At 38.0% G+C, this 15777-nt stretch overlaps 1 protein-coding gene across 9 annotated transcripts in view; it reads right to left on the reverse strand.

Annotated features, from left to right (window-relative positions):
• SHANK2 (SH3 and multiple ankyrin repeat domains 2) overlaps positions 1-15777 on the reverse strand; it is a 365392-nt gene that overhangs the window by 241753 nt on the left and 107862 nt on the right. For 5 of the 9 annotated variants that reach the window (XM_052810981.1, XM_052810986.1, XM_052810980.1 and 2 more), the window contains exon 13: positions 13736-13786. The exons of the other annotated variants lie outside the window; for them this stretch is intronic. In XM_052810981.1, the coding sequence (XP_052666941.1) occupies positions 13736-13786 (51 nt within the window). The remainder of the gene's footprint in view (positions 1-13735; positions 13787-15777) is intronic. 9 annotated transcript variants of the gene reach the window in all.

A 15777-nucleotide genomic window follows, 5' to 3' on the forward strand; every position in this document is an offset into this window, starting at 1 on the left:
GAATTTATATAGACAACAGTAATTACTGGGAGAGTGGGGGGCCTTGGGTAAATTTGTTTGTACTATTTTAGGTGTCAGTCAGTTGGATCCAATTCTCCAGGCTTTTTATCTTTCAGCACTATTCCCCCAGCACATCAGATATGAAATGCATCCACTCTGCTCTGACAACATTTTACAGTACCTGTGCAGAAGTCTAAATGATAACACAAGGTGTGTAAGGATAGAGAAGTATACCTACTATGAATGCCAGCTTTATAGCCCATCTCCAGCTCAAGTGTCTCTCAAACATACAGTTACTCCCGATTTCCTGCAGGGCAAATGACAGAAGAAACCAAGCCATGACATTAAAGTTCACGCATGAACGTGAGTTAGCCCAAGGCAGGAATCGTAAGAGAACAGCAAAGAAACAAATCCACAATATCTTCTTTTGGCTCCAGTTCCTCCCTCTTCTTCAACTCTTAAATCTTGGTGTCCTTCACTGCCATTTTTCAATCTCATTTTCCCTTCTTCTCATGGCTACAGCTGCCTTTCACTTCTTCTATCACCAGTTCTCTAAGGATAATCTTCCTGCCACCCAGAGCCAACAGGAACTAAATGGCACATAAGAGTGCATCAGGAAAGATGATTTCTAGAAGATACCATGTCATGGCAAAGTTACATAAAATTAGCAAGGAAGACAAATGGATAGAGAGAGAACGGGGGAGCAGGGCAAGAAAACAGTGTATGAGGTAGCTTATCCAGAAGAGGAAGATTTATAGGAGGTCACAACGCATAAATGCCTAACAATAGTGGAAAAAAAATCACCCAATCGTCATACGCCGAAGTTCAATTGTGAAAAGAGGAGGGAACAATCAAGCAGTTAATAGAACATTACTGTATGTTTTTAATACCTTATTGCACTTTGAGGGTAATATTTTCATTGAGAAAAGAATACAGTATTTTACTGAAGAGACATAACCGGGCTTGAACTGTTAGCAAAGGAACTACAGAACTGGGAAAGCTTTTCACTCTGCTGGTTGGCTTCCCACAGATGCACGCTACTTTATGACGTATTTAATGACAAAAACTTGCATTACCACTTTCATTCTTATTTTACAGTAGAGCAGCAAAGGGAGCCCATTTTTATTCTGGCAGAGGTATTATCAACAAACCATAAACTAAGTGCCAAGAGAACTAAATTGTTGACTCTGCAGCCTCCCTGAAGCCCATGAACCTGCAAGTTGTGAGCAAGAATTCCTCATTTGCTCTTATTCTCATCGTCTCCATTCCAAAGTGGACCTAAGCACTGTGAGCACCAAGTAAGTTGTACCTACACTTTTGAGACGATGCACATTTGGGTTACCGGAGTAGAGAGTCTCTCACTGCAAATTTCCAATTGTACTTTATGCTGCACATAGTAGATACGCAATGCAACCATTCAACCCTCAAAATACCTTCTCTTCTAAATAGAGGAGGGCAAGCTCTATCTAAAGTCATGTTATCAAGCAGGATCTTTAAAAGATAAAGCCCAATAATTTAAGCTGATAATTGTCTCACTATCCTTAGTTCCATTTAGACATTTGGTGTTAAAAAAGAAACTAAAACATTGCTGACATTCATTAAATAACAGCATTTTAAATTATATTAGTAGCCTACATTTCTTCATCTCGGAAATAACTGTTAATGAATCATGCTGGTATAAATAAGAAAGGATAAAAAAAGAATGTACCCGCTGTAACAGGGGGTTATCTTTGTACAAATATGTAGGTGTTTGCAGCATTTGTAATGTTCTCAGTGGTTAATCCCATTGAGAAAGGAAGGCTTGCTCGCTGAAGAGTTTTTGAGGTGGATTAATAATTAAAATAATATTAGCAATACTCTGCCTACTTCTGGTTCAAGACATTATCACTTGCATTTTACAATGTTTGAAAATGTGGAGGGAAGACTTCTTTTTCCCCCCCAGTGTAGCCTATTTCTTGATGTTGCCTGCAGATTAAGTTTTGAGATGGTGCGCTGACAGCTGAATTTAGATTTTATGTAACAAGAACACGAAAAAGGACTCTCTTGTTTATATAGGTTAGTAAGTCAGAGCAGGTAAATACGATCAATTGAAAGAATAAAGGTGCAAGCTTAAAACCCACTAACAAAAAGTAATTTTATGTACATACTATTTCAGAAATATTACCATTTATTCTTATGTTCCTGGCAGCAGTGGTAGATATAGCTACATGATATTCATTAATTCAGCGGAAAATGCATGGCTGACATCCAAGACATTACTATGAAAATAGAAGTGTTCTGGATATTATTTGGCAGTCACACCCCCGGACATCATGAGTACTACAATAAAATTTGACTTCCGCGTTCAAGTTTCAAAATAACTCTGTTTTCTTCCGGACAAGAAGAGATGCAAATAAAGCTAGTAGAAAATGGCAATGCACATCCCTAAAAAAGAATGGCATCAGAGAAAGGAGAGTAATTGTATAAATAAGCAAATTGCATATGTTGTTCTCTACCAAGTCACAGCATTTCAGGTGCAGATTCTTGACATTTCGGAATAATTGCAGACTGTGTGTTTAGGAGAGAAATCATTCTCATGTTGGTATTACCTGTACACATGTGTAACTATTATATGTGTCCACCAGCACTTTCATTAGAGGAAGGATCATTTGGCATTAACCACCTAGGATCTAGCCTGCCGTCATCCACAGAAGCATATCTAAATAAGTTATGGTGATTGTACTCGTATACTCAAGGGCACAATTTCAGATATGAGAATTTTAACTAATAAACAGTACATCTTTATAAGGAAAAAATGCGCATGAAAAATAGGCTATGTATCAAAAGAAAAGCGTACATAAGACAGAACAGATAAAACAGGGTAACATAAAATATGTATTTCAGATATTACATGAGGAAGCTTCAGTTGAGAAGCGAATTCAAATTACTTGCAATATTCTTTTGTTTATTAACGTTTGTAATAGAGACCTAAAATGAAGGAAAGATCCAGCCCTCAGCTCCACCAGCGGACACCAGACACGGTTTCCCTGGGAACTTGCGGTGCAGCAACCCTGCAAGCAGCCCCCAGCAGCTCTGGCTTCTGAGGAACCACTGCTTCTAGACAACGTGCAGGTGACCACAGTCCCCAGCATGCCTCTGTTGCAACAGGGGACAGAAAAACGGGCAAAGACTATTTGCACCCCCCATGCCGTGTTCCCGGTGGAGGTCAGGAAAGCCTAAGACCACACGTTCAGCTGGCCGATGACTGGCGGAAAGGCGGTGAAACAGAAATTCATGAAGTTGGGGAAAACTTCTATAGAATCACTGCAAGAGTAAATTTTCCATAAAGTCTTAATATATTTTTCCTGGTCGAGAATTCGGCAAGAAATTTAGAAATGACTCACCCTAAGTCCCCCTGGCTAGGACCATGCTTTCCTTTATGTTGGGAAGCTCCAAGCAACATCAAAGGAGTTATCAGCAGAAAAGAAGGAGGAGGAATAAATGGGACTCACAGGACACATCTGAGGTCAAGAAATAAAGTATAAATGGAAGTGGAAGGGCTAGAAGATATGCAGAAAATACAGTGAAATTCCAGGGATTCCCAGTGAATCTGGGAGAAATCATCTGAAAGAGATTTTCAATGGAGAAAATGAAAATGGATTACTGCTTTAAGATGCATAGGAATCACAGTACTCAATGACTCAGGAAAGTGTATGTCATGTGGTATATAAACGAGAAAGCAGCATACGTTTGGATGCTGCACATTGTACGAAGGAGTAAGGTGCAATTCCTACAGCCTCTTCTCAAATCTTATTCAGTCTCTGAATACCAGACACCAGTTTAACATAAAGATTTATCAAACCATATAGCAACCAAAAGCAATACAGTAAATAATTAAGATGCAGGAGTGACTAATTAGTGATTTAAATTTATGTAGGGAAGACTACAAAAAGTAAATGCTCTGAGCAAGCTCCTATACCATTCACAGAGTCACAGGGATTTGACATTGGAAGAGATGCACCTCTTATTCTACAGGTTGTTAAGTAATGCATAAACAGAGAATCACAGCTGTTTAAATCCTAGTCCCATAAAGATGGTATATCTTTTGCTATGAACTCTAATGGGACCAGAATTTCAGTCAAGAAATAAAGGCACATTTGTATGATGCAAGGTAGAGGACTCTTACAGCACAGCAGAAATGGACCTATGTAGGATAACTAGAAGAATAGAACATAAAACAGTATAAAAGCATAGAAGGTATTCAAAATATTTCTCCTGTCCCCTTGTCATTCCTTTGGACAATCATAGTTCATGGATTTTTCTAAGCAGACAACTGGGAAGAGAGAACAGGGTGCAGCCCTGGTTCACAACACTCAGGTAAGCTGGAAGGTGGGTAGCTCTCCCCAGCCCGTCATCATCACAAATCACATTTCAATCTGAAAGCTGTATGGAGCAGTGCGGTTTATCCCTACCTCTACTGTTGCCCTGTATTCTAGGCAACCTAGACTTAGCAAAATAAATTAAGAAAACTGATTTGCTGCTTTGATCCATCAAGGGAGTGGAATAATCTGTGGAGCAAAAGTGAAAAACTTCACAACTGTAGACAGAAATCGCTGTGAATCGTACTCTCCAGAGTACAACTCCAACAGAAGAACAACCCACTAAGCCTTCCGTTTCATTATTCAAACATCATCAATATTTCAATAGACGAGGTTCAAAATATTAAGTAGGAAACTCATTTTTAACTAGTGCTCCACTGGTCCATTACCTAAAAGAATGGGCAGGGTTTTCTTTGACTTAGTACTTTTTTCAGCTTACACGACCAAGAAGCCTAGCATTTAAAGTTTGTTAGGGTTTTTTTAGAAGAGACTATATGAGAATTTCTGATCATTAACTGACAGGAATGGATACCCTTTTCTGAAATATGTATTGCTAGTGGTAAATAACATCATAAACAAAATACAAATTCTCTCTCCTTATCACCAGCTGACTGTCTCAACATGAATTTTATTTTAGAATCTCACTAATTAAGGATTACCGACTGATTTTATCCTTCATCTGTGTTCCTTAAAGGGCTGAACTATCAGGGCTATTGTTGCTGTGCACTATTATGGCTGGGAAAACCTTTGTCCGTAAATTCAATTGATCTTTCTTATCTATTCTGTCACTCTCCTTTACAGGAAAAAGCCGGGGAGCGGGGGGAAGCAGCTATCTCCTAACTAAAGGTCTGTGGCTGATGATCATTTTCTTGGCTTTTACACCATTACTACTTTACATCTATCAACATTCTGCATTTTCAGTACCTACCTAGTGCAGGTGGTGCCTAGAATCAGTGACAGAACAAACCCCCCAACACACAACTGTTCATGCCAGGTAAGAAACGTGTCTTCACTAACAGGGAGCACTGTAAAGACAAGACATGCAAACACATAAAGAAAAAAGAGGAGAGAACCCCCCCCCCAGGTCTAGTGACTGGATTAGCCGTGATGAAGAGACCCCACAAGCACATAACAGCCCATAAAGGTAGCGTAAGAACGGGCAGATCAGGAAACTGGCTGGCAGAAAACAACGTCGCAGCTCCAGAAATACCTGCAATGAATGAACTGGAGGAAGGAGACTGTGAAAGATGGCTGAAGTTGTTAAACAGGAATCTAAGGATTACTATGAGACAAAATTTAGGGACTAATTTTAAACAGTATGAAAAAATAGGGAAAAGGAGATAGGAAATCAAAACAGTGCAGAAATTTAACACTAATGGCAATAATCACAGACGAATATTTCTGAGTAAATGGAGGTACGAGCACGTACTAAGGACAGAAATCATGACTGCTTGCAATGGCAAATGGTCTCTCTCAATGGTCTGTTGATTTTAGTAACTTCTCAAAATACAGCACATTCAGAAAAAGTTTTTAAAAAGCACAAGTAAGACTTACCTAGCTTCATACTACGTGCTAGAAACACTCAGGGAATTTGGGAGGATACAAGAATGCTAATCGTATTGCAAGATCATATTCTTAGCTATTCATGCCAAAAGCAGGATGATCTAAAGCAGCAATTTTTGCATGCATTCATGCAAGCCACACACAGCTAGTGGAAATTTCAAGCATGATCACAGCAGAAATTTCTTTGGAGAACCAAGACCTCTCAGGTCCTCAAGCTTGTTAGGGGAATAAAGTTATGAAAGGAATGAAAACAAATATTATAAAACAAATTTAATTTTTTGTTTTATGCAAAAACAGACCAATTTTTCTCAAGCATTAGCAAGGAGCTTACTCATTACTACTCTACAGGCATTAAAAATTAGTGTTCGTAATAACCTAGGAAGGACATTAAAATCATTTTTTAAAAAGAGTACAAGTGCTAAGTAATTCATGTAAGTAACATAAGCACTTGAGTGCAGCAAGCACAGAGCAAAATCCAGCAAGTACTGTTGGACTTGGCATTTCTGCAGCATATTCCCAGACCAAAGAGGAAAAGGGAAGATGGTTCACATATGATTTCTGAAGAGGCAGGAGGGTCTGGCAAGGCAAGCAATATGCTAGAGCTAACGAGACATCCTTTACCGAAAGTACTCCATGCAGATCCACCTGAGAAGTCTCTACACAATTTCTGGGTATGCTCTGGATAGTGAACAGTTACCGCAAATGCTGCTAAGGGATGCTGGATTTACCACTAAGCATGTTTTCTAGGTCCATTTAATTGAATTCTGAAAGACATACTTCTGTGGGGCACAGGCATACAGCCAGTTCAAAAAAATATCCTAAAATGTACATTTCTACACCATTAAGCATCAACTACCTGTAGAGATGTAGCAGTTTTATACCCCTAGTCGCATGGTATTTAATTGTAGTTAAAGTAATCGGTTTTACCAGTCTCCACGTAGGTACACTTGGAGTGGGACTGTAGCCCCTCCAAATGAGGAAGATCAGGGGTCGTTACAAACTGCTGCCTCATAGGAAATCTCACGGGAAAAGAGAAAAGACAGAACCGTAGCTCTTACACATGCCGGATGGGGTCAGATAGTTAATTAGAAGGTTTGCGATGGACCATAATGCGTTTCACAGAGCCAAACAACCCCCAGACAGCCCAACGGCTTTTGAGTCAATAATTCTGTTTGGTTAGTTAAAGGATGATGCTGAGGGTGCTTTTAGAACTGGCACAGTAGCACTTCAAACATCAGTATTTAAATGTTTTCCTCATTTAAAAATACCGTTTAAGAGGGTTATTATTAAATTTATGGAACAACTTTCACTTATTGCTTAGATTTTTAATTATATTGCTACACAAAAAATCATTATTTGTACTAGCCAATACCTTAAGAAATCATCATGCAGCATTCAGAAGGACTGCACTTTTCTTCATAGGTATTTAAAAGCTGGCGTGACTAAACAAATATCTTTCATTTGCACAGTATTCTAGGAGGACTGGAAAGAAAAAACAATTAAATTGTACCCTTACGGAAAAACACCTGCTTCTTTATTTTTCTTGAAAGTATCTAGATCTACTAAGAAAAATCTTTCAAAAATATATCCTAGAAAAATCAACATTTTTGCCCACTGTGGTTTGAATATTCTAATTCTATCCAGTAGCATGTATCTGAAAACACACCATTAGATAATTTTCCGTCCCATAGCAACCACTTTGTTTTCTCAGGGAAATAAAACATTTTTACATCCTTAGGCAATACCTTTCTCTGTGTGGTTTGCTAAATGAAGCTGTTTGTAATCTAAAACTAACGTCACAATTTACACTGGGCTTTGCAGAGATTTATAGTTATATATGTGGAAAATAAAATGCTAGCCATAGGCTTTTCTAACCATATTTATGTGTGCATGTGCATGTACACAGTGAGAGTGAGCATTTCACATTTTATGTGAAAATCCTGGATTTGTTAATACAATACTGCTTATTTAAAGTAACAGATTCCATTTATTAGATGCAACTACGTTATTAAACAATTGTCAAAAAGAGAGCAATGGAAAGAAGAAAGAGGTAATGTTTTAATGATCTGAATGTGCAATGATAATTTAGGTCCAAATTTGATAAGTGATAAGAAAGTAAATAAGAGACCAGAGACTGTAAGCTGCTTGACAGGATCTTCCTGTAACTGTCACCACCAACAAATTCATGGTAATCCAAAAACTTCAGGGCTGCTGGCCAGAGCCACCAGTTTTCAAACAAGGGTTCTCAATTCCTTACCAAAGGTCTCTGTGCAACTGGCTTTTTCTTAAAAGGGTTTTTTAATTATTAAATCATACTAAAGTGACTATACCTATTTTAAATAATTTACTGATGCTGTTTTACTGTGCAAGTCACTGCTGAAATTCCCTACAGGCATTAGACAGAAGCAAATGTGAAGAGAGAAGTACACAGCACAGTAGTATGCCACCAAAATAATGGCAAAAAAAGCCACAGAAGCAGACCTCGTACTACACTGTGACTTACTGTAATCATGTGAGAGCTTTGGTGCTGACCTGAATGTTGTCTCCATTCAAGCATAAAAGGACTATCATGAAAGAAGAATTCCAATTTACTTTTTTTTTTTTTTTTTTTAAATTTGGCAGTCCTATCACGTCTTTTCATGACATCAAACTGTTGCTGATTTAAATTTTGAACAATGAGGGGCACTGGAATGTGCAAAACTCTCCCAGGGGAAACTGGAAATGCTTGAGATACGGAAGGCTAAACAGGATGGTAACACCCACACAAAATGCTGCAGGAAGATAGTAAGCTGGAAATTAAGATTCAACTAGCTGTTGTACTACACCAGATCTTTAGCAAATCCTATTTCTCCAGCTAAATTTTCAAAAATAAAACATCGAGGAGGTTACAAAGGGTGAAGCTTTGAATTTTCATAACTGTTCATTAGGATTGCTGATTTCAGGAAAGATGAAATATTTCCATCTCTCTTTACCGTAGCTTTTGAAACCAAATGCAGAAAGAAGACTAGTAGGAATCCATTTGTTCTCATTGTGCAATTTCAATTTTTTGTCATTAAGCTTTAATGTAAGAAGTAAGGAAAAGACATGATCTGAACAGTGTTTATTTCAATGATGATGCAATGTGATGGGTGCACTGCATAATGTCATATGATATCAAAAGATGTGTCCCGGTGTAACCTCCCTTATACATAGTGAGAAGCCTTTGAAAATAGAGAAGGCAGCTAACAGCTTTGAAGCCGTTACTGGAAAGTTGTCACTTGCTTTCAATAACCAAACAGGATATGTGACTATCTAGCCTTAGTGGTCCAAGTTTCTCAGATGCGTAGTTACGAAACTGTGCCTTCATTACCTTCTGAAAGGCTCATCTTTCTTTAATTTATTAAGCTTTTTGTCATATGAGCACTGAAAAGAACTGTACAAAAACGACTTAAGGCATGTTTTCTGCTCCTTCGTTCGGGGGCTGACTCAAAGCTGCACTAATTAAACCAGAGCTCCCCAGCAGGGCTTCTTGTTCCATCAGTCAGGGATGCCTGGGTGATGGGGACAGTTCAGTCACGCTTTTCCTCTTTCTTTGCCTCCTGAAACAGGGAGGACTGATACAAGAACTTTAGTTCTTAGTTCAGAGTTTAGGGAACTCCTAAAGCATCAGTTAAGTCGAGCCTGGATCAGCTCAAAGCTGCTAAAGAGATCTCACTAGCGGAAGCAGGACTAGTAGTTTTGCTTATTGGTTTTGTAACCCATTTGGGTATTTTGGTTTTCAATACTTTGTATAAATTCCAGAAATACTTTGTATAAATTCCTCTTCAGTTGCACGTTCATAGTTTTAAGAATTAGATCAGCTCGCAGTGCCTTTTTTTTATAGATAGAAGGTGATGGCCCATACTGTGTGTTTATGAACATTTTATCAGGTAAAGATGGAGCAGAATTAGGAATCCATGAGGTTTTAATTCTTTGTCAAGCAATTGTCATGGCAGATTCTGACAAGAACAGAAAATGTCACAAAACTAAGCAGAACTAAGCAGTCCTCAAGATTTCCAACTTCTAATAAAAACAGATCACGGTACATCTATACATTTCAGTACAAAGGCTGTAACCATGGTAGAAAATGCAGCACGATTTGATTCTGACAACCTGTAATCCTAGTTATACCACAGTTTGAATAAAAAATTTTAAAAATCTCCAAAGCCACCACATTATAACTTTAAACCAAGAAAAACAAACTCTAATGAAACTGCTTTGAAAACTTCCTATATTTTAGCTAGGGCTCAGGGGGAAAGGCTTAAAACATTCATATTACAGCACAGCACACCACCACTTTGGCTGGACTAACATAAAATGCACTTGAAAAGATACCTGACTGGAGAAGAGAGTACTAAGGGCTGCTCTGAGCAACTGATGGTAGGAGATTGGAGATTTACTGTCAAGTCTCCAGGCACAGATAACTTCCGATGTTGGACAAAGAGCAGAGAAGCCACTGCACAATATTTCAGAGGTTCACCAAACTGAAACATTTTCATTAAAATGTTGACTTCACTGATATTGAACTCTTCTCCAAAATAAAAAAAACAGTTATTGGAAATTTCTAAATAGCTCTAAGTGGGTCAACGCTGCATAGGCAAACTTAAAACCTGTCAACCCTATCACTATTGCAGTTACCAGGCACTGTCAGCCTTCATAAAAGCCAATCTAACAGAATTTACATCCCGACAATTTCTTATAGTAATGTGTAGCTACACACTGAGTAATCTTTTTTCTCCTTTGAGACATAACAGTGATAACTGATAGCAATGAAATTTATTCTAACTGAATGCCTCTCACCAGGAGTTAAGTGACTTATCTTCAAACTTTCTCCACAACAGAGGCAAATTCTGCTATAATACAAAGGCTATCCCATATGATTTATTCCTCCAAAACGTACCGTGCAAGCATTTAAGAAAATGAATGATCTGAATTATGTCTTACACTCATGATGGAAAAAGTATGGGCTAATTCATCCCTCTGACTTTAAAAGAAGTTTATTTGGGTTTTAGTGAACTGTGAATGTGGCTTTTGTTGCTCCAACATGTACTTAAGTTCTGAAAATTCTTCCTTTGATCCAGCATCAAACTATTAGTCACACTCATTTCTGAAACTCAGATTGACAGAGAGATAAAGTACAGTTAAAGGGACAAAAGAGTACAAGCAAATACACCTAAAATAATAATGTTTAACATTTCCTTTATGCTTCTGATAATACTAAGGACACTGAAAAAATCTAAGATCTGTTGTTCTTTTGTTAAAGTATTTGAAGCATTTTATTTCAAGTGTTGAGAACTTCATTGCTTTAAAATGGCTTCTGTCACTCACTGGAGCAAAAAACCAAATGGATATGCATATACCCAGACGTATGTACACATGTCCACAGACAAGTGCGCTTGCTGTAGGCAAACTACAAGAACTCTTTATGTAAGCTTTCCTTGTCTAAACTGTTCTTGATAAACATTTTACATGAATAAATATGGTAAATTTGAGTTCGTGTATTCTACAACCATTCTCCTACTTTGCAGAGTCCCTGGAATTCTGCATGGCTCATGCAGACACCTTGCAAATCTCAGGGCAGCATCGAGGCCATTGTCTCAATCAAATTCCAAAGTCCTGATGTTCAAAAGGACCTCTATGCCCGAATTCTGTTGGCTTCGGATAAAAATTAAGCAGCTATTTTTTAATACTTTAAAAAATTCCAGCTTACATTGTTCGATGAAATTTGGAGTCTTTCTATTAATAACTGAATTGTAAACTACATTAAAGTATCAATAGAGTAACACCAAAGTAACACATCCGTAGATATTAAGCAATAACCATTCTCTTAAAAGAACCTGTAAAAAAAAAAACCTATCTGTATTCATAGAAATATTTATACATAATTAGTATCCTATTTATTACACATGAAAAATATTAAAATCAATGTGTTTTAAGGTTTTCACAAAAAACACAGTGCATCAAAATTAAATGAATGACACTTCATAGTGGATGGAAGACAGGTGCACTGAGAACTATTCATGGGGGACTACCCCATTTATTGCCATGTACATCTTAATCTGTAGTTATATAGTTCAAAAAAAACCTTAATGCATATTAGTGTCTCTTTTGATCTATTGTTCTGACAGCTTACATTTTTAAATTGCTAATTTGGTCTGTACCATAAAACATTTATTTTTTATGCAGAAGCTTTCTAACCAACGTTGTCTTTTTCTGCCGCACATTTACTGGCTTTCCCATGACTTTGCTGAAAAGTCATCCACAAGAAAACTGTGAGGTGAGGTGCAGAACTGCATTATTTTTTCCTTGACAATATAAATATCCAGTACTCCTTACAGTAAGACCACTCTTAAAATAAATTTGTTATTCTAAATATTTTTCCACATTTACAATTGTTTAAATTTGATAAAGAAGTTTTCACTGGTCTTCACATAGAAGGTTGCCCAAAATTAAGTAAAGCCTTTTACACCAGTTCCAGAATGACTTAGGCTTTGTTAATCAGGCACAACATTTCTGTGGTACAACGTATAAGTGATGTAAAAATTACTGTCGATAGCACCTCCACGCAAAGGCTGTGCTTTGTCTGCCTTGCTGTTAACCACTGTCTCTGTTCATTATGGTACTCTCTCTCCTGCGAACAAAGGCAGAAGAAATTAAGTTCTGCAGGGCTGCTTGGTGATGTTTCCACTGGCCCATTAAATCCCTTTGTTGCCATTAGAGTACATCGGACTCTTGAAAGATTTAGCCTAGCTCTAGGTGTCCTCTACGGTGCATCCCGCAGGTCTCCTTCCCCAACAGCTCCAGCTGCGATGCTCCGACTGGGATACACCTGAGGACACTGCAGTTCCTTCCTGGCTCGTGCAGCCAAGCTTCCCAGCCACGGGAAACCCAGCAGAGGAGCAAAGGGGAGAAAGGGACTGGTGCATCCCTCTGCCTCCCTGGGACATGGAGTTGGGAAGTGCCGAGACAGTTCACCTAAAGGGGACCTGTGGGAAAGCTGGAGAGGGACTTTTTGCAAGGGTATTTACCGATAGGACAAGGGGTAATGGCTTGAAACTGAAAGAGGGTAGATTTCGATGAGATGTGAGGAAGAAGTTCTTCGCTGTGAGAGTGGTGAGGCCCTGGCACAGGTTGCCCACAGAGGTTGGGGATGCCCCATCCCTGGCAGTGTTCAAGGGCAGGTTGGATGGGGCTTGGAGCAACCTGGTGTGATGGAAGGTGTCCCTGCCCATGGCAGGGGTTTGGAACCAGATGATCTTTAAGGTTCCTTCCAACCAAAACTGTTCCAGGATTCCATGAATACAGTTTAAATGCAGTCCCTTTCCATGGCAACTCAAACATCTTAAGAAAATACAGGCCCCTAGCATTCTGTTTGACATACTGACTGGGAAAATACAGCATTTAAACACTACTTTAGATATATGATTTCATACATAGGGACACAGTATAAAACATATTAAGAAGACATTATTCTATTAGTCACAATGAATAGCATCTTACACTAAAAACACTTTCTCTATTTCCATCCATCTTTTCAATGTTCTGAGGGCCAAATGGGGAGTTCAGAGTCATTTGGAGCCCAAAATCTTTAATAGAGACCCTCTTTATCTACCACCAACTTAAAGAAGCCCAAAACAGCAGAATATGGGTCTGTGAAGCCTTTCCTTAGGGGAAAGCTATGCTCTTAAATTACCTTTGTGTTTCATTAATTTTCCTTCATCAGGAATAAAAGCACCAAAATCAGACCTTTCTACTATTGACCCCAAACAGAAAAATTACCATGGATTAACCCTTACCTGACAGCAACAGATTCCAGGGACTTCTACTTGGATATGGGAAGCAGGAACCTTTAAGAAGGGCAAGGAACGAAGGCAACATCAAAAAGAAGTTAGGTGTCAGAATTTGATTTTAAGGGGAAAATTTGAAAGCAAAAGTTTATGTAAGCGAAGCTCCTCTGATGGCATGATTTGAAAACGGAAAAGTGGACAAAATAAACATTTAGAGGAGATGAAGCAGCAAACTCTAGTTTCTCTTAGTTTCTCCTATTCTGCTGTCCCTGCTACTTTGCACAGGAAATGAGGAAATGAAAATGAGATAATGATAAAGGTAATGGAAGGTACTGAAGAATGTTAAACATGATTAAGGATGGCAGAGGAAGGTGACACAGGGTTTGGAAGACTGGAATATCTTTGTGATACAACTGGAACAATGAGAAAGACTGCTTTAACTGCAGTGTTCTGAATGGCACATGTGAAAGTCAGGGACCAGTTTCTGTAGTGGTGGACAAGACACCAACAACACCCCCCCCTCCCTGCCTTGGTAGCACTGGAATCGTAGCATCACCATCACAAAAAGATCACTTATCTTTCTGGAAAATGGCTTTCAGAGCATGTTTGGTAATTATTTCAAATTTAAATCGCATCATCTCAAAACACTTTTTCTCTTTTTCCTCTCTATTATTCTTTGGTTATATTTTGAGAATTCATATTGTACAACCTGATACTAGTAAAAACCAACCCTTCTAAGAATGTGCATTTCTGCCAGATTTTCAGCATCTCTACATCAAATACTATAAAAAGTCCACAAAATAGTCACAGGACTGTTTTTGAGTATTTATGGAATTCTGTTATCATAGCTATTAAACTATAGCTGCTTTTTAAACATTTGCACAAATCTATGCCTCATTTACTATACAACCTCTACAATTTCAAATGCTTTCAATCTTTTATCTTATGTCAGACTAAGTTTAGTTTAAAAGCATTATTTTACAATATACTTATCTATAGTTCACGTCTGGATGTCTGTACATTCACAGGATATTGTTACATTTGGGGAGTTTGGAAGAGCTGTATTTTATGACTGTTTTGTTCAGTAGCATGATTCCGTATTTTAGGAAATTCTTTCTATCCACACTCCCACAGGACTCTCATATCAAACATCATTTTCCAAAGTATTTGATATATGTCAGATACATCCTGGAAGTTTTCACATTTCACATTTGAGCACTGCAATTAAATATTTTGTTTAGAATGGCTCATGACATAAGTTTCAGAGTTTTGATATTTTAGGAATCAAATTACGATCTTGAATAGATAATTATAAGCCTAACCACAAGCAAACAAGAACAATGGTTGTGCTTTAATCATCTAGCATTCTGGAATATAAAAGGATATTTTCTAATAAGCTGAAAAAGGAGAAGAGATATGCCTACCCCAGGGACTGAAGCAAGTGTACATTAAGATGCTCAAATGCCCCTTAGTAAATTCATAAGGGAAAAATTTGAAGAGGTTTTCCTACTAAGTGGATCATGGGTGGGTTTAAGCATTGCTTCAATTATTACAGCATTCAATGTGTTTAGATCTACCTATATGAAACATTGCACATATTATACACAAAAATTGCATGTATCTATGCCTCAAGGTTGCTTGTGCAGGAAAGGATACTCCAATTATCCCTTTGGGACACACTCAAGAGTGAAGAGGAGGTGCAAAAAGGAATCAGTGTTCTGAGCTGGTAAAACAAATTAACATTAGTGGCAGAAAAACAACAAAAAAACCTCTGCTCCTGATAGTTTTCAGGAAGCTTAAGCAGCAGGTACAACAATGTAACATTGAAATCTTGAAGGGAGTCCTAAGGAAAATAAGCTTGTAATGGAAAATTGGCAACTGACTTTTTCGTTGTAATAACAGGTATTCAAACGGAAAAGAAGAGAAAAAGCAAACATTGCCAATATTTTGGCATTTGTAGGAGTTATCCAAAAAAAGCATATCTAGGTTCTCTACAGCTTTAACCTGAGAAAAAAAATGCACATTAATGCTGCAAAGGAGCTGACACTTTT

The sequence above is a fragment of the Harpia harpyja genome, chromosome 16 (genome assembly GCF_026419915.1).
Source record: "Harpia harpyja isolate bHarHar1 chromosome 16, bHarHar1 primary haplotype, whole genome shotgun sequence".
NCBI lineage: Eukaryota > Metazoa > Chordata > Aves > Accipitriformes > Accipitridae > Harpia > Harpia harpyja.